The sequence below is a fragment of the Dipodomys ordii genome, unplaced genomic scaffold, assembly GCF_000151885.1.
Source record: "Dipodomys ordii isolate 6190 unplaced genomic scaffold, Dord_2.0 Scaffold128, whole genome shotgun sequence".
NCBI classification, from domain to species: Eukaryota; Metazoa; Chordata; class Mammalia; order Rodentia; family Heteromyidae; genus Dipodomys; species Dipodomys ordii.
The window spans coordinates 2,504,261-2,528,806 of NW_012267344.1; the positions used below are offsets into that span (position 1 = coordinate 2,504,261).

Genomic DNA, 24,546 nt, shown 5'->3' on the forward strand with positions numbered 1-24,546 from the left:
GTGAATGACGTGGACATCTTTGAGATCAACGAGGCCTTTGCCAGCCAGGTGAGCCTGTGTCCCTTGTGTGTGGCCCTGGGCGCTGGCGGCCCCGGAGGAGGGGTGTTGGAGGCTCCATCTGCCGTGTTTCCTCACAGGCCCTGTACTGCGTGGAGAAGCTGGGCATCCCCCCTGAGAAGGTGAACCCCTTGGGGGGCGCCGTGGCCCTGGGCCACCCTCTGGGCTGCACTGGTACGCGCCAGGTGGTCACGCTGCTGAATGAGCTGAAGCGCCGTGGAAAGAGGTGAGGGGGGGGGAGGAGGCCCGGAAGTGGAGTCTCAAGGGCTGAGGCCTACGGTTCTCTGAACTAGGGAGGGGGAGGCCCTAGCCTGGCAGCCGGCCCTGGCCTGCAGGGATGGTTGCCTTGTCTGTGCCCTGCACAGGGGTTCTGATTCTGCAGCCTGTTGGTGGGGTGGTGGGTGGTGGGTGGTGGGAAAGCCCGGCCGGCTGATGCCCAGGCCTCCCCAGGGCCTACGGCGTGGTGTCCATGTGCATTGGGACCGGCATGGGGGCCGCTGCTGTCTTCGAACAACCTGGAAACTGAGGCCCTGCTGGTGTTCCTGAACTCCCTGTCCTCCGTGGACTACGGGACTGCAGACGTGATCCCCGAGCCCGAGCCCTGCCTCGCCAGGCGGGGTGTGGGGACATCGAGGCTCTTTATCTTGTTTGGAAAAGCTGAAGTCAGCTCGCATGGCCCTCGGGGTGCGCATGGAGCGGGGTCCCCACCAGGCCGCCTCAGTGGGCGCAAGCTGGTGTGGGCTCGTGCGTGGGCTGGGTTGGGGCTCTGGATGCGGCCTTGGTGGGTGGAAAAGCTGTGCTACGTCACTCCCACGGCCGTGCTACGTCATTCCTACGGCTGTGCTACGTCACTGCCACAGCTGTGCTTTATTTCTCGTTTTGAGAGGACGCAGGGCCCGGGCTGGATCCCTTGTCTCTGACAAATCCGTCCGCATTTCCGGGGTGCGGGCCGGGCAGGGCGGGTCAGAAGGGTTGGGGGGTCATGTATCTCTCGTCGTAGGATCCTTGGCCCCGGAGTCTCAGGGTGCAGGCCTTCTCCCCCAGCAGGCCGTCCACCACGAGGGTGGACTCGAACAGCTTGCTGCCCCTGGTGGGGGGGGGGCGCAGGGTGTCACAGGAGGCCAGCCTAGGCCCCTCCCCCCCAGAAGCGCCCAGAAAGGCCACCATCAGCCGTTACCTGGCGGTGAAATACACCTGCAGGGTGACGGACGTTGGGGGTGCGTTGGTGAGCCTGGCCTCCAGCAGCCCGCTGCTGGGGGTGACCTGGAACACCTGGCCCTCTTTCCGCGGCTCCTTTGGCCCTGCAGCCAGGGGGCAGGGGGACAGCCGTGGGCTGGCGGCTCCAGGTTTGAACTCAGGGCCTGGGCGCGGTCCCTAGGCTCAAGGCTGGCGCTCTACCACTTGCAGCCATCTATGGCGCCACTTCTGGTTTTCTGGTGGTTCCTTGGAGATCAGAGTCTCCAATGCCCTGGGCTGGTTTGGAACCTCGATCCTCAGATCTCAGCCTCCTGAGTAGCTGGGGTGTCAGGCGGGAGCCACTAGCGCCCGGCACGGGGGCCAGCCGGTTCTAAGGCGGTCAGCATCCAGGCCCTCCCCCCAGGGCGTGGAGGGCGGCGGGAGCCACACGCACCCATCATCACCGCCCAGTAGCTGTGGCAGCCGCTCAGGTTCATCAGGTAGACCTCGCGCTTCAGCTGCTGGTTCATGAAGCAGGTGCCGAAGTCCACCCAGCTGGTGGAGAGCTGCAGCTCGGGCACGGCCACCACGGCCCGCAGCGGCACCACCTGCAGGGACACGGCCTCGCTGATTTCTTATTTGTGGCATTGGTTGTGGGACTTGAACTCAGGGCACTGGGTGGCTGTCCCTGAGCTTTTGTGCTCAAGGCTGGCGCTCTACCACTTGGAGCCATGTCTGGTGCCACTTCTGGCTTTCTGGTGGCTCACTGGAGATCAGAGTCTCACAGACTTCCCTGCCTGGGCTGGCCTCGACTTGCGATCCTCCAGATCTCAGCCCCCTAGTATCTTGAGATGACAGGTGTGAGCCACCCGTGTCTGGCTGTCTTTCCTTTTTTCCCTCCAGTGGACGCCACCCTCCCGTTGGGCAGTTGCGGTGGGGGTCGGGGAGCCTGGGGCTGGCCTGTGTGGTCTGGTTGGTGAACTCCAGGTACAGGTCCTGGGTGAACACCATCTCTTTCTCTCCGCTCGGCCTCTGTGTAATGTCCACGCCCGGCAGCATCTGGTCAGCCGCGAGCCTCTGGTAGGACAGCAGCTCCAAGGAGAGTCGGAAGGACACGCTCACCTGAGCCAGAGGTGGACACGGGTATGAGGGCAGAGCCGGCCGCGCTCGGCGTGGCTTCCTGCAGTCCTGACCACAACCAGCAGCCTCTGATCCCAGTCAGCCCAGACTGGGCAAAAATATCCCAAACCAGCCGGGAGCCGGTGGCTCACGCCTGTCATCCCAGCTACTCAGGAGGCTGACATCCGGAGGCTCGAGGTTCCAAGCCAGCCTGGGCAGGGAAGTCCAGGAGACTCTTACCTCTCATGAACCACCAGAAAACAGGAGATGGCGCTGTGGTTCAAGTGGTAGAGCACCAGCCTTGAGCAACAAGGGCTCAGGGACAGCGCCCAGGCCCTCAGTTCAAGACCAGCAACAAATGGGGGGGGGATCTAAAACAAAACCCCTAGTCCAGCAGCTCCCCCTTCTGAAGCATCTGTTCCGCAAACGCTGCTGGACAGTTGCTTCATTTTTTTAATTCCTGTTTTTCTTTTGGTTGGTTGTGGGACTTGAACTCAAGGCCTGGGTGTTAGCCTTGAGCATGGTTTGTGCTATTCCCATGGACAACCAAACATACTCACAACCCTGCGAGGAAGCTAGATGTCTAGAGAGACAGATGGATAAAGACAGGACAGACAGAAGGAGAGGCAAATAAGTCAGAGAGACAAGGCATGAGAGACAGAGACAGAAGAACAGAGCAGACCAGATAGAGGGAGGAAGAAAAAGATAAAGGAAGGGAAAGAAACAGGAAAGAATGTCTGAGGGACCAAGGAAGAGCGAGATGAGGACAAGGACACAGAGAGAGAGAGAGAGCGAGAGAGTCAGACAAAGAGATACAGAAACAGCAACCAAAGAGAGAGAGAGAAAGTCACAGAAATAGCAACTGATAGGAAGGGGGAGAGAGGAGAGATAGAAGAAGAGACAGAAAAACTCAAAAAGAGCCTAGGTAGCTGCTATTTCTAGAAACCTCCTGAGCCTGCCCTGTGTGGTGCGCTCCCGAGCATGTCAGATGCGCTGTGTGGCACACTCCTGCAGCTCCGGCCGTGGCCGCTGCGTACGGCAGGGTGCGGTCTGCACGGCAGCGCTGGGATCCTGGCTCACCTGCAGGTTGTTCTGGGCGGGCAGTGTCAGCATCCTCCCCTCCAGCGCCGGCCCCCCGGCCCTCTGCTTGGGGCCGCTGCCCCTGGCTCCAGGGCCGGGGCTCACGCTGGCCTTGTCTCGAGAGACGGAGAAAGGGCTGGAGACCAGGATGCGGAAGTGGAGTGGGATTTCCGTGGTGTTGATCAGCCTCAGGGGGCGGGAGATCAGCAGCTCGCTCAGCACCTGCAGGGGGGGAAGCGGGGAGACACGTCACGGCCTTCTCTTTTGGGGGTTCTGGGGACTCAGTGTGTGTGTGTCAGCCCTCCCCTCCCCCCCAGAAGGCCCGAGGCGCCCCTGGGCCGGGCCAGGCTGGGGTGCTCACCCCGGCGCAGGCGTCCTTGGGGATGAGATCGCTGGCCCGGCACTGGAACCCCAAGTGGCCGGCGGAGTCGAGTTCCACGCTCAGCCTGCGGGGGGCAAGGGCGGGCCTCACTGCCCCCCCCCCCGGGCGGCCCTCCCCGGGGGGCCTGGCTGTGGGGTGCAGGGCAGAGGCGGGGGCCAGCCCCTCCACTCACTGTGCGCGCTGCACGTAGCCGTGCAGCTCCAGCCGCAGAGGGTCCACGGCAAAGTCCTGCAGGCGACGCACGCAGCCCGCCAGCTCCCTGTCCGCCTGCAAGCAGCGCGCGCTCACCCGCCGCCCCGCCACACACAGGGGTCAGGGGTCACGGGCCATGCGTGGGTAGGGATGTCCCTCGCTGGAGAGCGGGGGTCAGGGATCAGGGGTCATGCGTGGGTAGGGATGTCCCTCGCTGGAGAGCGGGGGTCAGGGATCAGGGGTCATGCGTGGGTAGGGATGTCCCCCGCAGGGGTCACGGGTCATGCGTGGGTAGTGGTGTCCCTCGGTGGAGACGGGTCTGGTCACGCGTGGGTAGTGGTGTCCCAGTGGAGATCGGGGTCAGGGGTCAGGTGTGTGTAGTGGTGTCCCTTGGTAGAGACGGGTCGGGTCACGCGTGGGCAGTGGTCAGGGGTCATGGGTCACGCGTGGGTAGTTGTGTCCCTCGGTGGAGACAGGAGTCGGGGGTTACGGGTTATGCGTGGGGAGTGGTGTCTCTTGGTGGAGACAGGGGTTGGAGGTCACAGGTCATGCGTGGGCAGTGGTGCTCCAGTGGAGACAGGGGTCGGGGGTCATGGGTCACGCGTGGGCAGTGGTGTCCCCCGGTGGAGACGGGGGTCAGGGGTCACGGGTCACGCGTGGGCAGTGGTGTCCCCCGGTGGAGACGGGGGTCAGGGGTCACGGGTCACGCATGGGCAGTGGCGTCCTCCAGTGGAGCCGGGGTGGGGGTCCCCGTGTGGGGAGGGCGCGCACCTCGTTGTCCAGGCTCATGAAGCCCAGGGCATAGCCGCTGCACGCCACCTTGTGCCGCTCACCGGGGTCCAGCGTGGCGGGGGTGAAGGAGACGCGGACGGCGCTCTTGCCCCTGGCAGGGACCACCTGGCAGGCAGGGACGGCTGGGTGCTCGCCGGGCCCTGCTGCTCCCCCTCCCCCTTCCCTCCCCCAGCCCCCCCGCCCCGCCCCGCGGCTCACCACCTGCCGAGGCTGCACCGAGAACTCCCGGTCGCTGGGCACGCCCTCGTAGCCCTTCAGGATGACCGAGATGATCTGCTCCGTGGCTTTGGCCGGGGCGAACGAGCTGCCTTCCACCTGCCACGGGAGAGGGGCCTCGCCAGGGCTCCATGGCCGCCCGCGGCCCCCTCCCACAGCCCCAGCCCCCGGCCCCGGCGCTGACCGACAGGGAGGCCGCGTGGCTGGACTCGGACAGGTTGGAGGGGCTGCTGGGGGGCCAGGCGCCGCTGGCCTCCGAGCCCTCGGAGCACACCAGCTCGTTCCCCGCCGCGTCAAGGAGGGGAAACCGAGGCCCGTAGAATACCAGCAGCTCGAGCAGGTGGTCCTTCCTGTGCTCCGGGAGGAAGGTCTCCCAGTCCAGGCGGATGTCTGGGGGCAGAGATGGGGGAGGGGGCCTCCCTTGAGTCCTCCGTGCCCCCCCCTTCCCCCGACTTCAGGGTTCTGGAGCCTTCCCTGCCGAAAGATTCTCAGGATGGTGGGTTTTTTTCCCCCTATCAGTGGTAGGACTTGAACTCAGGACCTGGGTGCTGTCCCTGCGCTCAGCGCTCTCCCGCTAGGAGCCATCATCTATGGCGCTTCTTTGGGTTTTCTGGTGGGTTCATGGGCGAGTCTCATGGACGTTCCTGTCCCGGGCTGGCTTTGAACCGTGATCCTCAGACCTCAGCCTCCTGAGAAGCTGGGCTGATAGGTGTAGCCTCGCCTCCCCTGACCGGCTTTGGGGGCTCCCAGTCCCAGGGCTCACCGCAGGGGCTGGAGTTCATCAGGTGGACAATCCTGGTGACCGGCCTGCCTCCGGAGACCTGGGTTCCAAACCTGCGCAAGGACAGTGGGCTTTGCTGGGTCTCGGCCTGCGTCTCTACGAGGTACAGGCTCCAGGGTGCAGGTTGAGGGAGGAAGACATTCCCAGAGACTGATCGCCCACAATATAGCTTAGTAAATGATCATTCATATTCCAAGCCAGGCGCCCGTGGCTCCCGCCTGTCATCCTGGCTAGCTCAGGAGGCTGAGATCGGAGGATGGTGGTTCAAAGCCAGCCCCGGGCAGGAAAGGCTCTAAGACTCTTATTGCCAATGAGCCACCAGGAAACCGGAATTGGAGCTGTGGTGCCAAGTGGTAGAGCGCTCGCCTTGAACCCAAGAGCTCAAGGGAAAGCACCCAGGCCTCGAGTTCAAGCCCCAGGACCGACGAAAGACAAAATCCCCACTCCTGTCAAATCTCCTGCGCTCTGTCCCCAGGGTTAGGTGCCCACCAGGGAGGGCCCTAGGGTGGAGGCTGGGGCCAGGAGGTATTTATAGTCTCTCCTGGTCCTGGTGACACGGAGACTCCGGAGTGGAGGCCTGCCCTTGCAGGGCCTGACGGTCTGTCAGGGGCTTTCTGTGTGTGCCGGGCCTGGGGCTTGAACTCAGGGCTTGGGCGCTGTCCCCGAGTTTCTTCGCCTCAAGGCTAGCGAGCACTCGACCACTTGAGCCACAGCGCCCCTTCATTCACTGGAGATCAGAGTCTCATGGATGTTCCTGCCCTGGGCTGCCTCCAACCACCATCCTCCAGGGCTCAGCCTCCTGAATAGCGGGGATGATGGGGTGTGGACCATAAGCCCCTGGCCCTGGGGCCTTCCTGTGGGTGGCACTGGGCCTCTCGGGGAGGGGGGGGTACCTGACGATGGGCTCCTTCTGGAAGTGCCCCAGAGTGTAGTAGGAAGTCCTCATGGTGCGGATGGGGCAGCCCACCACCACCATGTGCACTGGGATGACGGTGGGGGGCAGGTCTCCCACCTGCAAGCACACGGTCTCGTCACCCCCCCGCCCAGCCCCCCTGGCCTGACCAAACCCCCCACGCCACCCCGCACCACCTCCTTCCCCGCCCTACAGAGCCCTGGCGGGGCTGCGCGCCGCCCCTGCCCCCCCCCCCTCTCTGCCTGCCTTGGTCTCCCTTTTCCGTCTCTTCCCTCCTCTTCCTCGCCCTCCCCTTCCCTGTATCTCTGTCCTCCTTCCCCACCTGTGCTGATCTACTGTCCTGATGTCTCTGATCTCTGTGTGTCTCTGTGTGTGCGCGCACACACTCTAAATGTGGTTAAAAGGCTGGCATTCTACCACATCTCCACTTCTAGCTTTTTTGCTGCTTTACTAGAGGTAAGAGTCCAGTGGACTTTCCTGCCCGGGGCTGGCTTTGAACTGTGATCCTCAGATCTCTTGTCTCCACCGGGCGCGGGCCCCATCCCGCCCCAGTCACCTTGATCTCAAGCTCAGGGGCTGCAGCTGACACGGCTTCCTGTCTCCAGACCATGGGGCCCTTACACTTTAGATTTTGGGGGGGCTAGGGGATGGGGGTTCAAAAGGGCTTGAGGCCAGGCATTGGCAGGAAGCCACAGGTATAGGCCAGCCCGGGCATCTCTGCTCACGCCGGTCATCGCAGCTACTCAGGAGGTGGAGAGCTGAGGATCACAGTTCAAAGCCAGCCTGGGCAGGAAAGTCCATGAGACTTTCGTCTCCACAGAAGCACCAGAAAACCGGAAGTGGCGCCATATGTGGCTCAATGGGGAGAGCACCGACCTTGAGCACAAAAGAGCTCAGGGACAGCGCTCAGGCCCTGAGTTCAAGCCCCAGGGCTGACAGACGCCAGAAGGGAGCAGGCCCGGGCGCGGGCTCACCATGCAGGTGAGCTTGTCCCAGTATTCGCCCCACATGTTGGCACAGGCGGTGATCTTGATCCGCAGCTGCTGGTGGGCTCCCAGCATGCCCTGGGACATGTGCGGGAAGAAGGCTGCGCCCTTCCCGTGAGACAGTATGTTCTCCATGAAACCTGGCGGGAGGCGGCTCAGTGGGCGAGCGCCCGCCTAGCACGCACGAACCCCGGGCTCGATGGCTCAGTACCACATACACAGAAAAAGCTGGAGGTGGGGCTGGGAAGGTGGCTCAGTGGTAGAGCGCTTGCCTTGCATGCCTGAGGCCCTGGGTTCGATTCCTCAGCACCACATAAGCAAAAAGAAAAAAGCCGGAAGTGGCGCTGTGGCTCAAGTGGTAGAGCGCCCAGTCTTGAGCAAAAGAAGCTCGGAGACAGCGCCCAGGCCCCGAGTTCAAGCCCCACCACCGACAAAAAGAAAAAACTCTGGGAAACTGTGAAGTAGACGGGCATTTTGAGGACCTTTTTGGGAAAGACACTTAAGAGGGAATCTTGGGGGTCCAGGCCCCCCCCTCTCCCCTGGCAACTACTAGACCCCAGTCACCGCACTCTGAAGGGGTCTCACCCAGCATCTCGCGTTTCGCCAACTGTTCTTGGACCCGGGATGTCTTTAGCAGGGCAAGGGATACATCGGGGCTTCACAAAAAGGAGACAGAAAGAAAGAAGAAAAAAAAAAAAAGCACCAGTCGGGTTGGTAGGGCACGCCTGCCATCCCAGCTACTCGGGAAGCCGGCATCTGGAAGATCATGGTTCAAAGCCACACCGGGCTGTTCTCTAATGAACTTACCAGAAAACCAGAAGTGGCGCCATGTACGGCTAAAAGGGGTTAGAGCTCAGGGACAGCGCCCAGGCCCTGAGTTCAAGCCCCAGGGACGGGGGGGAAATAAAATACACCCAAAGAAGTCGCTCCGACTCACGGGGCGGCTTTCCTGCTCAGGCTGTCCTCGGGGCTCCCGAAGCTCTGGAAGTTGAGGATGAACGGGGTGCGGATCGGGGAGTGGTTGGTGAGGATCAGGTGGCCGTGGACGTGCGTCCTTAGTGGCACGGCACAGCCGAAGTCCAGGTGCAGCTCCTCGGGGAGGGACAGGCACAGCTTGGTGCTAAAAAGACAAACTTCCCGTCGTCTGCTACCAAACACCCAGCCCGCCCCGTCCCCGCGGCCACGCAGGACGCCGGGGTGTGAGGATAGGGGAAGGAAAGCCCAGGAGACTCTGATCTCCAATGAACCAGCAAAAAGCCAGAAATAAGAGCTCAGGGACAGCTGGAAGCAGACAGCGGATGCCGGAGATCCTTGTTACTCCGGAGGCTGAGAAGTGAGGATCGGAGTTCAAGGCCAGCTGGAACAGAAAAGTGTATGAGACGCCTAGCTCCCATTAACCACCAAGCAGAAAAAACAGAGCCGGAAGTGGTGCCAGACGTGGTTCAAGTGGTAGAGTGCTAGCCTTGAGCAAAAGCAGCTCAGGGCCAGCGCCCAGGCCCTGGGTTCAAGCCCCAGGACTGGCAAAAAGCAAAGGAAAGAAGGAATCCACCGGGAGGGGACTGGTCCCATAGCTTGGTGTTAGTCCTTTCTGTCATCGCTCCCATTCTGGCCCGGCTGACCTGTTCCCTGAGCCATCCACGGATACGGCGATGGTCACCTCCAGTCCCCGAGCCTTTCCGGAAATGCCCAGAGCCAGGGGCTTCTTCATGCCAGACACACGACAAGGGAGGGCCAGGTCCATCAGCTCTTCCTGAAAGAAATCGAAACCACACCGGGCTCGGTGGCTCACGCCTGGCACCCGGCGTCTAAGGAGGCTGAAGATCTGGAGGATTGCGGTTCGAGGCCAGCCCCAGGCAGGAATGTCTGTGAGACTCCTACTCACTTGGGTATAGGCGGTGAACTCGAAGTGGAGCTGGCGCTCTTCGCCGGGGCCCAGTACGCCGCATCTAGGGATGACCGATGCTGAGCACAGGGCGGCCTGGGTCCCCAGGAGCTGGGGGTGGGAAGACAATGGCTCGGTGATGTCTCGGGGCCTTCCCTCCCAAGCAGGACTGGCCAGGCACCAGGGGTTCACGCCCATCGCGCCGGCTACTCGGGAGGCTGGGACCTGAGGATCGCGGTTCAAGGCCAGCCTGGGCAGTAAAGTCCATGAGACTCTGATCTCCAATGAACCACCAGAAAACCAGAAGTGGAGCTGTGGCTCAAGTGGTAGAGAGCTCGCCTTGAGTGAAAAAGCAGCTCAGGGGCAGCGCCCAGGCCCCAGGGTGGCAAGGCCACGAGAAACCAGTCTAGATACTTTGTTCCTTGGAAAAGCCAAGCTTAATTTTTCCTTCTGTCTGTCGTGGGGCTTGAACTCAGGGCCTAGGCGCTGTCCCTGAGCTTTATCCGCTCCAGGCGAGCGCTCTACCACTTGAACCACGTCTGGCACCACTTCCGGTTTTCTAGTAGTTTATTGGAGATCAGAGTCTCATGGACTTTCCTGCCCAGGCTGGCTTTGAACCGTGAGCCTCAGATCTCAGCCTCCCGAGTGGCGGGGATGACAGGCGTGAGCCGCCAGTACCAGGCATGCGCCAAGCTTTTTAGGAGGGATCACTGAGGGAGGGAGGGACCGGCCATGGGGTGGGGGTACTTTACCTGGTCTCAGGGTTCCAGTCCTGAATATGGGCTGGCGTTCTCCTGCCTGAGCCATGCCTCCCGGCCCGCTTCACTCACCTTGCCCCAGTGGAAGCGGGTGTGCAGCTGGGTGCCGTTCATGAGCACGACGGTGGTCTTTGTGGGCACACCCAAGTACAGGCAGTCCATCTCCAGGTGGCTGGTCTGCAGGTACACGTGAGGCGCCTGCACCTCGGCGTACACAGGGAGGAAGCTGGGATACAAGGTCCAATTAAAAACAGAGAAAGGGGGGATTGTTAGCCCAACCACTCGGGAGGCCGAGGTCTGGAGGACTGCAGTTGGAGGTGCCATCTATGGCTCAAGTGGTAGAGCACTAGCTTTGAGCAGAAGCAAGTATGGCCCCCAGGCTCTGAGTTCAAACCACAAGAGTGGCAAACACACACACACAAACTATTTATTAAAAAAAAAAAAAAAAAGTTGCCGGGCGCGAGTGGCTCCCGCCTGTCATCCCAGCTACTCGGTGAGATCTGAGGATCACGGTTCAAAGCCAACCCAGGCAGGAGAGTCCATGGGACTCATCAATAGAAAGAAAACTTGCGGTTTGCATGCCGCCGGTGTAGAAACATTCTGAAGCATCTACGTGAAAATCAAACGGAGCTCCGGGAGGGAGCGGCATTCTGCAGAATTATGATTCTAGCCCTCAGAATCGGTGTCCACCATGTTCTTTATCTCGGTGGGACAGCTCAGGTCCTGGGTGCCCTCCCCTGGCTTTTTAACTCGTGGCTGGCGCTCTACCACATAAGCCACACCTCCATCCTGACTTTTTGGTGGTTCCTTGGAGATTTAGAGTCTCAGACTTGAAGCCCAGGCTGGCTTCAAACTGCAAGCCTCTAGATCTCAGCCTCCTGAGTAGCTAGGATGATAAGTGTGAGCCACTGGAGCCAGGCCGACTGATGCCCGAGTGGCCCAGATTACAGGCATGCACGACCATACCCGGTGCCATGCCTAGTTTTGCATGGAGAAATGCCTGGAGACCAGCACCCGGTGGTGGGCTCTGGGGCTTGTCTCCCCACGCCATCTGCACCCCGATACCTGCAGGCTCCGTTCTCCACCTCCAGCTCCAGCACAGTCTGCAGACGCTGGCAGTGTGAGGTGTCCAGGCTGATGGTCACACTGCACTCGCCCAGTGGGGCAAGCTGGCCGCTGGACGGCTCGATGGCAAAGGGGGACTCCTGGCGGCGTGGGAGATCCGAAGGGAGACAGCGGTGACTGGGCAGGCCAGGCTTGAACTCGGGGCCTGGGCCGCGGATCCTGTAGCTTGTCCGCTGCACCCTGGGGCACTCTACCACCTGAGTCACACCCCCACTCTCCCCAAGTGGCTTTTCCCTCCCTCTCGCCTCAGCCCTGTGAGTGGATCGCGCCGCCAAAGCATCCCAGTGCCAATGGGAGTTGGGGAGTGCGCATGCGCACGCGCACGTGCATGCGTGTGTTCGATGGCTGGAGCAAGGGCCGCCCCACGGTCATCCGAGGCCCAGCAGGCCGGCCACTCACCTCCTCCAGCCTCTCCTGCAGGCAGACCCGGCTCTCGTGGAGGCGCCAGGCAGCGGGCAGCTGGCTGACGTTTTGAATCTGCACCGTGGTGGCGACCTTCTGGCCCAGGCGGAGGAGGCCAAACTGGACAGCGGAGACGTTGATGACCAGAGAGGGCCCCTGAGGAGCCCAAGGCGGCTGGTGACCACGCCGGCCTGTGGACGGGCCCGAGGCCCAGCCCACTGACCCTCCCCACTCCCCCCCCCATACTTTGAAGGTGGCCTCGATGTGCAGCACCACGGGCGTGGGCGAGTCTCGGATCTCGCATGGCAGGTCCATGCTGACCGGGCCTGGGACGCTGCCAGTAAGATTCAGCTCGAACTCACCTACCTCGTTGGGCTCTGGGGTGGAGAGGGGGGCAGGTGAGGGGGTGGGCAGGGAGGGGGGGAGGGGGCAGGGCTGTGCAGGCCATGTGGGAGGGAGGCTGGGAGAAGGGAGGATCAAGATTTGAAGCTGGCAAGGGCAGACAGGTTGGCATTACTCTGAGCCATCGCCCGCTGGCCAAAAGGAAAAAACAGGGCTGGGAAGGTGGCTCAGTGGTAGAGCGCTTGCCTTGCATGCCTGAGGCCCTGGGTTCGATTCCTTAGCACCACATAAGCAAAAAAGAAAAAAGCCGGAAGTGGCGCTGTGGCTCAAGTGGTAGAGCGCTAGCCTTGAGCTGAAGAGCTGAGGGACAGCGCCCAGGCCCAGAGTTCAGGCCCCATGACTGGAAAAAAAAAAAGGAAAAAACAAAAACCAGATGTGGGAACGTGGCGAGCATGGGTCTTGAGCAAGAACAGGAAAAGCCATGAGAGAGCACAAGGCCGTGAGTTCAAGGCCCAGAAAGAGAGAAGGAGAGGAGGAAGAGGAAGAAGAGGAGCAGGAGGAGGAAGGAGAGAAGGAAGAGGAGGAGGAGGAGGAGAAAAGAGAACAGAGGAAGAGGAGAAAGAGGGAAAAGAGATAGAGGAGGGGAGGAGGAAGAGGAAGGAGAGGGAGAAAAGAGGAGAGGAGGAGGAGGAAAAGGAGGCTGGGGTTCCGGCCTTCCTCCTCTCTGCGGCCTCCCCCTCTCCCCGCCAGGCCCGGGCTGGAGGGTTACAGCCAGGACCCATCTGGGCCTCCTGTAGCGCCAGCCGGGACGCACCGATGGTCCCTGAGCAGGGCTCCACCTCCACGATGTGGCAGTCGCTCAGCCGCCCCCACAGGTACCGGATGCGAGACTTGCTGTTGTTCCACATCTGGAAGGAGACCCCCCCCAGGCCACCGTGGTTTAGTGGTGGCGACTCTGCCGTCCTGGGCCTGGGTGCTCTCCCTCGGCCTCTTTGCTTTCGGTCCGGGCTGGTGCTCTGCCGTCTGGGCCACGGCGCCCGCGCCCTACCTTGAAGCCTTTCTTCAGGCTCATGCCGATGTAGCTCTCGCCGGGCAGGATGAGGGCGTAGGGGTCCAGCAGCACTTGGAACGGCTCCGCAGGGCCCTTCACCTCCATCTCCAGCACGATCACGCTGTCCATGCGGTGCGGCCGGTCCTCCATGCTCTCCTCGGCCTCGGGGCTGGGGGCCACACAGTGGGGGTGAACCCCTGTAGTGCTTGCGAACCCCCATAGTGCTCCACACAGTGAGAAGTGAACCCCTGTAGTGCTCTTTCCCCCACCCCAACCTCCACTCCCTGGTCTTTGGCCCTCCAGAAAACCAAGCATGAGCCGGGAGGTGGCTGATGGCTCACACCTGTAATCCCGGCTACTCAGGAGGCTGAGATCTGAGGATCGCAGTTCAAGGCCAGCCCAGTCAGGAAAGTCGGTGAGACTCTCATCTCTAATTAACCACCAGAAAACCAGACTTGGTGCTGAGGCTCCAAGTGCTGGAGCCTTGAGCAAAAAGAGCTCAGGGATAGCACCTAGACTGTGAGTTCGAGTCCCGGGACCGGCACAACCATGTTCTTAGCACCCAAACTGTGCCGATCAAGGGTCGCATCTGATCCTCCTGCCTGAAAATCTTTGATGGGACCCACCCCAAGCAGAGGAGGCTCCATCTCACCTCAACAGCTCCGGGATGTCTTCTAGAACCATCTGTAGAACGCTGTGGAACAATCTCAGCTGCAAGGCAAAAAGAATACAAATTTAAAAAATCGGAGCCAGGCTGGGCTGCCTGGAAAAGGAAAAGACTGGACGCCAGGGTGGGGATTCTTCATCTCCACCTGGCTACCAGGGAGCCTCTCAAAGACTGGCCACCCAAGAGGCTGAGATCTGGAGGATCCTGCTTTGAAAAAGCCAGCCCCACAAAAATATCTAGGAGACTCTTTTTTTTTGGTCGGTTGGGGGGCTTGAACTCTGGGCCTGGGCGCTGTCCCTTAGCTCTTCAGCTCAAGGCTGACGCTCTACCGCTTGAGCCACAGCACCACTTCCGGTTTTCTAGTGGTGTATTGGAGATCAGAGTCTCACTGACTTTCCTGCCCGGGCTGGCTTTGAACTGTGATCCTCAGGTCTCAGCCTCCTGAGTAGCTAGGATGACAGGCGTGAGCCACCAGCGCCCGGCTTCTAGGAGACTCATCTCCAAAAAGCCAGAAGTGGCGCTGTGGCTCAAGTGGTAGAGCGTCAGCCTTGAGCAAAACGAAGCTCAGGACAGGCCCCGAGTTCAGAGTTCAAGCTCTGGGACCGGCGAAGGGAAAAAGGGAGGACAGGAGGAAGGGTGCTCACCTAGCAGGTGTGAGGCCCTGGGTTCGATTCCTCAGGACCACACACAAAGAAAAAGCCGGAAGTGGTGTTAGGGCCCAAATGGCAGAGCTTTGTGTGAAGACGCTCAGGGCCTGTGCCCAGGCCCGAGTTCAAGCCCAGGCCCAGCACCCACAAGAACACCAGCAGCCACCGAACCTCGTAGGGCGAGAAGCTGAGGATGAACTCGTGGTCGGTGTGGGGGTTGAGGGTCCCCTTCTCCGGCACGATGGCAAAGGCTGTGTCTAGGTCCGGGTGGCACTTGATGTTTTCCATGCTGTAGGTTTCTCCAGGCAGGAGAGGCCTCAGGTTGGGTTTCATGATCTGCCAGTGGAAGGCCAGCTCCACGTGCCTACGGAAGTGACCGTGGCTGTGAGAGGCTGTTTGCTTAGTAGCCAAATCGTGGCAGGATCTGGAAGCTTCTGGAAGCTTCTAGAAAGTTCCTTCCTACTCCGTGCTTGGCCAGTTCTAGTGACCATGTTAAGAGAGCCCTCTTTTCACCCCCAGGGGCAGGAGGGTTGGGCAGTGGTCAGCTCAGGAGATGCCTGCTGCTACCATTTCAGTTTCACTGGGAAGAGCTGGGCAGCCGGAGGCTCAGGCCTGTGGTCCTGGCAACTCAGGGAGGCTGAGCTGTGAGGATGGCCGTGCAGGGCCGGCCCGGAGGTCAGTGGGGAGTCTGAGGCTCACGTGGCATTCCTGATGATCAGGAGTTTCTTGGCGGTGCTCTGGGGGTTTTCGGGCTCGAACCGGATGAAGTGCTGGGCGGTCAGGTCTGTGAGCTCCCCGGGCTCGGGTTCACTTCGCTCGCCAGAGACGTAGATGAGGTCCAGAGCGACCAGCTGGCCGGTTCCTAACCACACAGGGGGACAAAGATGAGGTGCACTGTCCCGGGACTCGAACCCGGGGCCTGGGTGCTGTCTCTGTGCTCCAGGCTGGCGGTCCACCACGTGAGCCCCAACGCCATTTTCAGCCATTTGGGTATAGTTCACCGAAGATAAAAGTCTCACAGACTTCCCTGCCTGGGCTGGCTTTGAACCACGATCCTCAGGATGGCAGGTGTGACTTCTGGTGCCTGGCTAGAATGGTGATGTGTCCCTAGGCTGACATGAGGATTCCGTGGCACTGTCCACTACAGCCGGCCTCTGCCAGGACTTTCAGAAGTGGAGATGGAGCCAACATCCTCCACAAAGTCCAAGTGGGGAGCCGGGCGCCGGTGGCTCACGCCTGTCATCCTAGCCACTCAGGAGGCTGAGATCTGAGGCTCACGGTTCAAAGCCAGCCAGAGCAGGAAAGGCCATAAGATTCTTATTTCCAATAAACCACTCAGCAAACCGCAAGTGGCGCTGTGGCTCAAGCGGTAGAGTGCTGTCTTGAGCTGAGGAGCTGAGGGACAGCGCCCAGGCCCCGAGTTCAAGACTCCTGACCAACAGAAAGAAAAGAAAAAAGGAAGGAAGGAAGGAAAGGAGGAAGAAGAAAAAAAGAGAGGAAAAAAGGAAGGAAGGAAAGAAAGGAAAAAAGGAAGAGAGAGAAGAAGGGAGAGAGAAGGGAAAGGAAAGGAGGGAAGAAAACAGGGAGGAAGAAAGGAGGGAGGGAGGGAGGGAGAAGAGAGGGCGGGCTGGGAGGCCAGTGGCCATCTTGAGGCCATGCAGCCGAGGCCCCCCTAGCCTTGCAGGCCAGGGCAATCCTGGGGTGCTGCCCCAGCCCTAGGCGCTCACAGCTTGGAGGGACACGGGGGAGGCATGGTCCACTTCCCACCAGCACCCGGGCCCCAGGCCCCCTGCCCACTGGGCCTGGCAGGGGCGTGGTGTGGGAGGGGAGGAGAAGGGGCGGGGTCTGAGGGCGGGAAGGGGAGGGGCCTGGGGCGGGGTCTGAGGGGGCGGGGCACCTGTGAGCACCAGCTCCTTCAGCTGGCAGTTGTCACAAACCACCAGGTAGCTTCGCTCCACCTTCCCCAGGGTCGTCGGGAGGAACAGGACCTGCGGAGACCACGATGGTGACCCCACCATGCCCCACAGCCCCCCCCCCACGACCAGCAGCCCTGCCCCCTCACCCCGACCCCACGAAACCAGAGGCGTCATCGTCTGAGGAGAGAGGAGCCGGGCATCAGCGCTCACGCCCGTCCCCCCAGCTCCTCAGGAGGAGGCTGAGAGCTGGAGGATGGTGGTTCGAGGCCAGCCCGGGCAGGAAAAGTCCCCGAGACTCTCGTCTCCAATGAAGTGGCGCCGTGCATGGCTCAAAGTGGTAGAGTGCCAGCCTTGAGCCAAAGAGCTCAGGGCCCGAGTTCAAGTCCCACGATTGGCATGGAAGGAAGGAGGGAAGGAAGGAGGGAGGGAGGGAGGGAGGGAGGGACACGGAGGAAGCCACAGCTGCCGAGGGCAGTCAGGAGGGCAGGAGAGCGCGTGTGCGTGCGTGCGTGCGGGCAGCCACCGCTCACCTCCAGTAAGATGGCGAAGCCTGGCGCCAACTCAAACACGGACGGCGTGACCCCGAAGGGGGGCTGCTCCACGAAGCCGCTGACCGCAACAGCCTGCGAGACACAGAAGAAACCTGCGCGGTGGCCCACGCACGCCTGCCATCCCAGCTACTCAGGGGGAGGCCGAGATCCGGAGGATTGTGGCTCCGAGACAAGCCCGGGCAGCAAAGTCCCCCAGACTCTTGATGTCCAATGAACCAGCTCAGAGCGGTAGAGCACTGGGCTTGTGCAAAAGGGAAGAAAGGAAGGAAGGATGGATGGATGGATGGATGGATGGACAGACACAGCGCACAGGAAGGGTGAGCTACACCTTGTTTGGGGCAACGTATGTTTCCACTGCGCACCCCCTCCGGACATGGAGGTCGGGCAGGGGGCCGCAGCCCGCTGTCTCTGCAGGGCTTGGCCAGGGTGAGCGCGGCCGGCTCTCCCTCTGTTTCCCCACTCACCCGGAAGCAGGGAGGTGGCCAGCTCCTCTTGGGCATGATGCAGAACTTGCCCAGGCTGAAGCCCACGTTCTTGCAGACAAACCGGGTCACCTTGACGCCCCCGATGAGGCAGTAGCCGCAGTCCAGCACTGGGGACACTGCGGCCAGATGGGGGAGAGGGTCAGAGGGCGGCTGGTCACCCTGGAACGTGCGGTGGGGGGTCTAAATGTGGGGCCTGGAGACCTCATCTGCCTCTTCTGCTCAAGGTGGGTACTGTACCACATAGCTCCACGATCTTTTGGGGTTTTGGGGGGTCAGTCCTGGGCCTGGGCGCTGTCCCTCAGCTCTTCAGCTCAAGGCTGGTGCTCTACCACTTGAGCCACAGCGCCATTTCTAGTTTCCTGGTGGTCACTGGAGATCAGAGTCTCATGGACTTTCCTGGCTTTGAACTGTGATCCTCAGATCTCAGCCTCCTGAGTAGCTGGGATGACAGGCGTGAGCCCATCAGATCACATGGCACTGGTGGCTCACGCCTGTCATTATAGTTACAGAGGAGGCTGAGATCTGGAGGACTGCAGTCCAAAGCCAGTCTGGGCAGGAAAACACAGTGAGACTCTTGATCTCCAATCATCCACCAAAAATTAAAAAAAAAAAAAAAAGCCAGAAGCTCAGAGACAGCGCCCAGGCCCTGAGTTCAAGCCCCAGGATCAGCACAGAAGCATCCAAAACCCAGAACTCAGAGACTGACACTGTGTATTTACAGAGAGGCTGCTCACTCTCCTCCTCAGGAGCCAGTGGCTCTGCCTGGAATCCAGCTCCATAGGGAGACTCGGGGAGCCTCTGGGGGGGGCACTCACGGGTCAGCACTGGGGGCGGCCTCCGGGCCTGGAGAGGAATCACCAGGGTGTGCGCTGACTGCGTCTCCACCAAGATGAAGTCGTCGAAGTCACCCAGGCAGTCTGGGATGAACTGAACCACGTACTGGCAGGTCATCCCGGGGGCCACCATGCCTCCTTTCCCGGGGAACATCCCTGAGGGGGGACAAAAAAAAAAAGCAATGAAGAAAAATTGGGGCGTGCGCCGGGCGCCGGGTGACATTGTCATCCCAACTCCTTGGGAGGCTGAGATCCAGAGGATCGCGGTTTGAGGCCAGCACAGGAAAGCCAAGGAGACTCTTATCTCCAATGGAACCACCAGGAAACCATAGGTGGTGCCATCTGTAGCTCAAAGTGGTGGAGCTCAGAGACAGCGCCCAGGTCCTGAGTTCAAGGCCCACGAGTGACAGCAAAGCATTTGGTACCCTCACGGGAGGAAGGCAGGCAGGGCGGAGGCTGGGTGTCAGCGCCCCCTCCTGTCCACTCAGGACCGGGGAGCTGCAGGGCCTCCGGGGGCAGAGCTGGCCAGGCCAGACCAGGCCCTTGGGCAGGGGTAAGTGGGGGCGAACTCACCCAGCCCCAGGGAAAAGTAGGGTGTACAGGGCGGGAGCACGCGCAGGTGGCGGCTGGTGGCGGTGGTATTCTGCAGGGCAATGGGCATCTGTGGGAAGAGAGACTCTTGCAGGCGGGAACACGGGGCTTCCGTTTGCTCAGTTAGCACCCTAACTTTAGCTCTTGCACTTTGAATTTTTTTTTTTTTAATTTCTGGTCGGCTGTGGGGTTTGAACTCAGGGCCTGGGCCTGTCCCTGAGCGTCGGTGCTCCAGGCTGGTGCTCTACCATTTGGAGCTATATATTGCACCACTGCCGGCTTTCTGGTGGTTCACTGGAGATCAGAATCTCACAGACTTTCCTTCCTAGGGCTGGCTTTGAACTGTGACCCTCCAGATCGCGAGCCACCGGCACCCACTCACATTGGTCGTTTTTGAACTGGGAGAAAAGTGTGTGGAGAGTCATGGCCAGTGTCCACTGGCTTTGGCAAGATTCCACAGTCCAAAATAAAAGCATAGAGTGACAATGGAGAACAGGTAGGCTGAAGAGCCAAACCACAACAAAAAATACCAAACCATCTACACAGCGGGGCGCTGGGGGCTCAGGCCTGGAATCCCAGCTACTCAGGAGGCTGAGATCTGGAGAATTGCGGTTCAAAGCCAGCGCAGGCAGAAAAGTCTGCAAGACTCAATTCTAATTAATCACCCCCCAAAAAGCCAGGAATCGAGAGCCATGGCTCAAGTGGTAGAGTGTTAGCCTTGAGCAAAAGCAGCTCAGGGACAGCGCCCAGACCCCTAGTTCAAGTCCCCAGATTGGCAAACAAAATTTTTTTTTTCTGGGGCTGGGAAGGTGGCTCAGTGGTAGAGCGCTTGCCTTGCATGCATGAGGCCCTGGGTTCCATTCCTCAGCACCACAGAAGCAAAAAGAAAAAAAAGCTGGAAGTGGTGCTGTGGCTCAAGTGGTAGAGCGCTCGCCTTGAGCTGAAGAGCTGAGAGACAGCGCCCAGGCCCAGAGTTCAGGCCCCATGACCGGATCCCCTCCCCCCCCCCCGCAATTTTTTTTTCTACCTCATAAACCGGTCCAATTTCATAGTCTGTGAAAAACACGACCGAGGGTTTAGCTAGAAACACTGGTGTGTCTGCAGAGCTGTAGGGGGAAACAGAGGCAGGAGGTGTGAGAAATATTACACAGTCCTAAACAAAAAGCAAAAGGAACATTGCATGGCTATAACAAAGAAGGAAAGAAATATTACACAGTTATAAACCAAAAGAAAAGCTGGCGTTGGTGACTCTCACCTGCCATCCTGGCTACTCGGGAGGCTGAGATCTGAGGATCACGGTTCAAAGCCAGCCCAGGCAGAAAAGTCCGTGAGACTCTTATCTCCAATGAAGCAGCAAAAAGCTAGAAGTGGCGCTGTGGCTCAAATGGTAGCACACTGGGCTTGAGCAAAAGAGCTGAGGGACAGCGCCCAGGCCCTGAGTTCAAGCCGCAGGATAAGTACAAAACAAAAAAGAAGGAAGGAAGGAAGGACAAACAAAGGAATACTCCACAGTTTAAAAAACATTAAAAAAGAGACATATTAGTTATGAACAAAAGGAAAATCAATTATAAGAAAAATAGGGGCTGGGAAGGTGGCTCAGTGGTAGAGCATTTGCCTTGCATGCCTGAGGCCCTGGGTTCCATTCCTCAGCCCCACAAAAGCAAAAAGCCAGAAGTGTCGCCGTGTCTCAAGTAGTAGGGCGCTAGCCTTGAGCTGAAGAGCTGAGGGACAGCGCCCAGGCCCAGAATTCAGGCCCCACGACTGGACCCAAAAAAAAAAGAAAAGAAAAGAAAAATATTACACAGTGATTTGTTAATGGAAAGACACAAATAATGGAAAAATGAGAAATGGAAAATATATATATATTTCTTTTGGGTCAGTTGTCAGACTTGAACTCAGGGCCTGGGTGCTGTCTCTGAGCTCTTTTGCTCAAGGCTGGCACTCAAACCATTTATACCTTATATGGCACCGCTTCCAGTTTCCTGGTGGTTCATTGAAGATACGAGTCTCACAGACTTTCCTGCCGGGCTGGCTTTGAACCTCGATCCTCCGATCTCAGCCTCCTGAGCAGCTGGGATGACAGGCGTGAGCCGCAGGGCTCTGCCAGCTGCTGTGTTCTGCTGTTGCTCTCTCATCTCCCAAGTCTAAGCCAGCTGTGGGGTGGGGCTTCCTGGGAAGTTAGGGGACCGTGTACCTGTGTCCTGGGCCCCATCTTAGGGAGCCTCCGGTCAGTCCTGGCATCTTTGGGGGGAAGATGAGAGATCTGCCTCCCCGAGGGGTGTCAGGAGGATAGAACCGGGGGTTCCTGAGGAAGTGGTTCCGGGTCTCCACCTGGGCCAGCAAGCGCCGCTCCAGCAGCCTCTGCGTCACGCTTAAGTGGTCCATCCAGCTCTTATTCTTGGGTGGACCTGTTTTCTTTAAAATGCCCAAGAAAAGGAAAAATCCAGTCGAGACCCGGGTGGGCACTGGGGCCTCACACCAAGCCTGTCATCCTCGCTACTCGGGAGGCCGAGAGTGGAGGATCGGGGGTGGAGGCCGGCACAGAGCTACAAGTGGAGCTGGGGCTGTGTGGGTTCAAGTGGTAGAGCGCCAGCCTTGAGACAATGCTTAAGGACAGTGCGCAGGTCCCGAGTTCAAGCCCTGAGACTGGGACAATTTAAACACACACACACACACATACACATTCACAAACGAACCCTGGCATTTTCTCTGTTCTCCCTTTGTTTGGCCTTCAGGGTGGAGGCCCGCAAAGAACTCTCCATGGTGTAGTCAGACTCCACTTCAGATGCAGCAACCTTCTCTCTGCACAGACTTCCTTCGGGCTCCTTCTCTGGTTTTCCCTTTGGCCTAGCAAGCCTCTGGCAGCTGAATTTCAAGTGTGAACACAGAGGAGAAAAATTGCCTACAGCATCAAGAGGAGAGAGGGGAGTTAGTTACTGGACCATGAGAAGCCGAGTGTGTGCGTGTGTGCGTGTGTGTGTGCGTGTGTGCGTGTGTGCGTGTGTGCCACTACTAGGTCTTGAACTCACAAGAAGTTCACTCCTTTCTCCCTTAACTTTTTCCCTCAAGGCTGGTGCTCTACTGCTTGAGACACACCTCCACTTCTGGCTGCTTTTTTGCTGATCCACGGAGTTAACAGGGAGAGCCGAGGATCCCGGTTCAAAGCCAGGCCGGGGCAGGAAGTGTCCATGAGGCTCTTTATTTCCCATGGACTAGCCAGAAGCCTGGAAGTGGAGGTGTGGCTGAGGGAAAGAGCCAGGTATGAGGGCACAAGGCCCTGAGTTCAAATCCCAGTACTGCCACGTCATTAGGAAAAAAGATCTCCAAGCAAAGGAATGGCAGCACAGGGCGCCTGTGTGGCCAGGCCCGGGCAGTACCTTTGGGGGCTGAACAAAACGGCAGGGGGTCATTGTAGTAATCCTCCGGGCAGATCAGATTGTGTTTCCTCAGCAGGTTGCTGTCTACACACCACCGGAAGACAGTCTTCACTGCATGCAAACAAACGAAAGGGAGGGGTGTCAGGCAGGGTCCCCCCCCCAGCTTATACCTGTCATCCCAGCTACTCAGGAGGCTGAGAGCTGGAGGATCATGGTTCAAAGCCAGCCTGGGCAGCAAAGGCCATGAGATTCTTACCTCCATAAAAACCACTAGAAAACCTGTTAGTGGCTGGGTGGCTCAAGGGGTAGAGCCCTCGCCTTGAGCTGAAGAGCTGAGGGACAGCGCCCAGGCCCAGAGTTCAAGCCCCATGACCGACCAAAAAACAAAAACGGAGGGAGGGAGGGAGGAGGAAGGAGACAAGGGGAGGGGAGGGGAGGGGAGGGGAGGGAGGAGAGAGGGAGAAGATGTAGGGAGGGGAGGAGGAGGGAAAGGGAAAGAGGAAAGGGGAGGGGAAGGGAGGGAGGAGGGATCCAGCACCCTGGCCCCCAGGCCGGCCAGGCCACCATGGCGGTGTTTGGCTGTGTATGGCCACGGTCTCACTGGACACTGGAGAGTCGGCTCCTCCCCTCGCCTGCGCCTGCGCGGGGCCTCATCCATCCTGGGCGCCGTGAGGTGGACGCAGCCCTTGCCACGGGGGCTGGCTGCAGCGCCCCGCCCAGGTGTCAAAAGGAGCATGCGCAGTGAGTTGGCGCCGCAAAAGGAGCATGCGCAGTGAGGTGGCGCCTCAAAAGGAGCATGCGCAGTGAGGTGTGAGGTTTTAGAGTGCACGGTGAGGTGTGGTTTTTAAAAGGCGCATGCACAGAGGTGTGTGTGTGTGTGTGTGTGACATGCGCAGTGCTGTGTGTGTTTTTACTGTGCACGCACAGTAAGGCACTCACAGGATCTTTTCCTGGAGGAGTATGCACAGCACTGGAGTTTGAACTCAAGGTCTCAAACTCTCGCTTAGCTTTTTCTGCTCGTAGCAGGTGCTCTACCGTGTGAATCACACCTCCACCCTGGCTTTTTGCTGGTTCATTGGAGACATTAAGAGTCTGCTGGAGTATCCGGCCCCGGGCTGGCTTTGAACCGCGGTCCTCAGAGCTCAGCCTCCTGAGTGGGTGACAATGACACACTTTGGGAGCTGGCGGCTGCGGGCGGGTCCTGGGTTTATGGAGATTGTTCATGTAAATGCAAATGGCTTTCCCAATTTTCAGCAAAAAAAAACTAAACCAGTAAAAAATAAAGAGTGGGAAGCCGCGCGCCGGGGGCTCACGCCTGTCATCCCAGCTACTCAGGAGGCTGAGGCCTGAGGATCACGGTTCAAAGCCAGCCTGGGCAGGAAAGTCCATGAGGCTTTTTGTTTCCAATTAAGCCCCAAGGAGGTGGAGCTGCTGATCAAGTGGTAGAGCACCTGAAAAAGCTCAGGGACAGCGCCCAGGCTCTGAGTTCAAGCCCCAGGACTGACCAGCAAAAGAAAAGAAAAAAACAAACCCAGGGCAACGAAGGGGTGAGTGCGGGCAGTGTGAATCTCGGGAGGGAGGCTGCAGTGGCCTCCCCCTTTCACTCACCTGGGGGCAGCTTGTCCGGGGGCTCCACGTAGTGCATTCGGGCGTGGTGGGTGGCCCGCTCCGTCTCGGCCAGGGCCCGGGCCCGAGCCTCGGTGATGTGTTGCTCCACCACCTCCACCTCGCGCAGCCGCTGCCGGTATAGCTCCTGCACCTGCGGCCGGTGACAAACGCTTCACCTGAGCCTTGAACTCGGGGCCTGAGCTGTTTTTGCCCAAGGTTGGTGCTCTGCCGCTTGAACCACAGCTCCACTTCTGGCTTTAGAGAGGAGAGGCTCGCGGACTTTCCGGTCCAGGCTGGCCTCAGGTCTTCGGCCTCCTGAGCAGCTGGGATGACCCACGCGAGCACCGGGGGAGGGGAGGGGCAGGCCGGTGCACTGAGGCAGGTCGGGTTCCGGGCTCCGCCTCCTGCGGCCTGCAACCCCACCGCCCCAGGCCCCACCCACCCCTCAGCCCGCCAACACAGGCCCCGCCCACCCATCATCTCAGCCCCCGCCCATCCCTCCGCCCCATCCCCCAGGCCCCGCCCACCCTCCCATCACTTCGTCCCAGGCCACGCCCGTTCCCCCAGCGCACCACCACGGGCCCCGCCCCAGCCCCGCCCACCCTCCCATCACATCG

General features: G+C 59.8%; 2 protein-coding genes across 2 annotated transcripts in view; one reads left to right on the top strand and one right to left on the bottom strand.

Moving 5' to 3' along the window:
- LOC105996243 (3-ketoacyl-CoA thiolase B, peroxisomal-like) lies at positions 1-701 on the top strand (the record flags this gene model as incomplete). Its single annotated transcript, XM_013030257.1, has 3 exons — positions 1-48; positions 138-283; positions 508-701. Coding segments are annotated over 3 exons (270 nt in total), but the record flags the coding sequence as incomplete, so codon positions are not given.
- Positions 702-844: 143 nt separating this feature from the next.
- Positions 845-24,546, bottom strand: part of Dlec1 (deleted in lung and esophageal cancer 1) — a 24,677-nt gene continuing 975 nt past the window's right edge. The window contains exons 2-37 of the mRNA XM_013030297.1: positions 23,930-24,080; positions 22,322-22,432; positions 21,641-21,846; positions 21,139-21,359; positions 19,972-20,050; positions 18,927-19,014; positions 18,336-18,509; positions 17,500-17,636; positions 17,015-17,107; positions 16,466-16,556; positions 15,268-15,430; positions 14,740-14,932; positions 13,907-13,965; positions 13,252-13,423; positions 13,018-13,111; positions 12,108-12,238; positions 11,859-12,017; positions 11,400-11,539; positions 10,407-10,560; positions 9,577-9,687; positions 9,314-9,444; positions 8,632-8,814; positions 8,280-8,350; positions 7,683-7,834; positions 6,689-6,807; positions 5,778-5,848; positions 5,199-5,404; positions 4,997-5,113; positions 4,778-4,903; positions 3,987-4,081; positions 3,794-3,878; positions 3,433-3,654; positions 2,194-2,355; positions 1,688-1,841; positions 1,235-1,358; positions 845-1,144 (exon numbers count right to left, since the gene is read on the bottom strand). Coding sequence (XP_012885751.1) covers positions 1,021-1,144; positions 1,235-1,358; positions 1,688-1,841; positions 2,194-2,355; positions 3,433-3,654; positions 3,794-3,878; positions 3,987-4,081; positions 4,778-4,903; positions 4,997-5,113; positions 5,199-5,404; positions 5,778-5,848; positions 6,689-6,807; positions 7,683-7,834; positions 8,280-8,350; positions 8,632-8,814; positions 9,314-9,444; positions 9,577-9,687; positions 10,407-10,560; positions 11,400-11,539; positions 11,859-12,017; positions 12,108-12,238; positions 13,018-13,111; positions 13,252-13,423; positions 13,907-13,965; positions 14,740-14,932; positions 15,268-15,430; positions 16,466-16,556; positions 17,015-17,107; positions 17,500-17,636; positions 18,336-18,509; positions 18,927-19,014; positions 19,972-20,050; positions 21,139-21,359; positions 21,641-21,846; positions 22,322-22,432; positions 23,930-24,080 — 4,869 coding nt within the window. The 3' untranslated portion in view covers positions 845-1,020. The remainder of the gene's footprint in view (positions 1,145-1,234; positions 1,359-1,687; positions 1,842-2,193; positions 2,356-3,432; positions 3,655-3,793; positions 3,879-3,986; positions 4,082-4,777; positions 4,904-4,996; positions 5,114-5,198; positions 5,405-5,777; positions 5,849-6,688; positions 6,808-7,682; positions 7,835-8,279; positions 8,351-8,631; positions 8,815-9,313; positions 9,445-9,576; positions 9,688-10,406; positions 10,561-11,399; positions 11,540-11,858; positions 12,018-12,107; positions 12,239-13,017; positions 13,112-13,251; positions 13,424-13,906; positions 13,966-14,739; positions 14,933-15,267; positions 15,431-16,465; positions 16,557-17,014; positions 17,108-17,499; positions 17,637-18,335; positions 18,510-18,926; positions 19,015-19,971; positions 20,051-21,138; positions 21,360-21,640; positions 21,847-22,321; positions 22,433-23,929; positions 24,081-24,546) is intronic.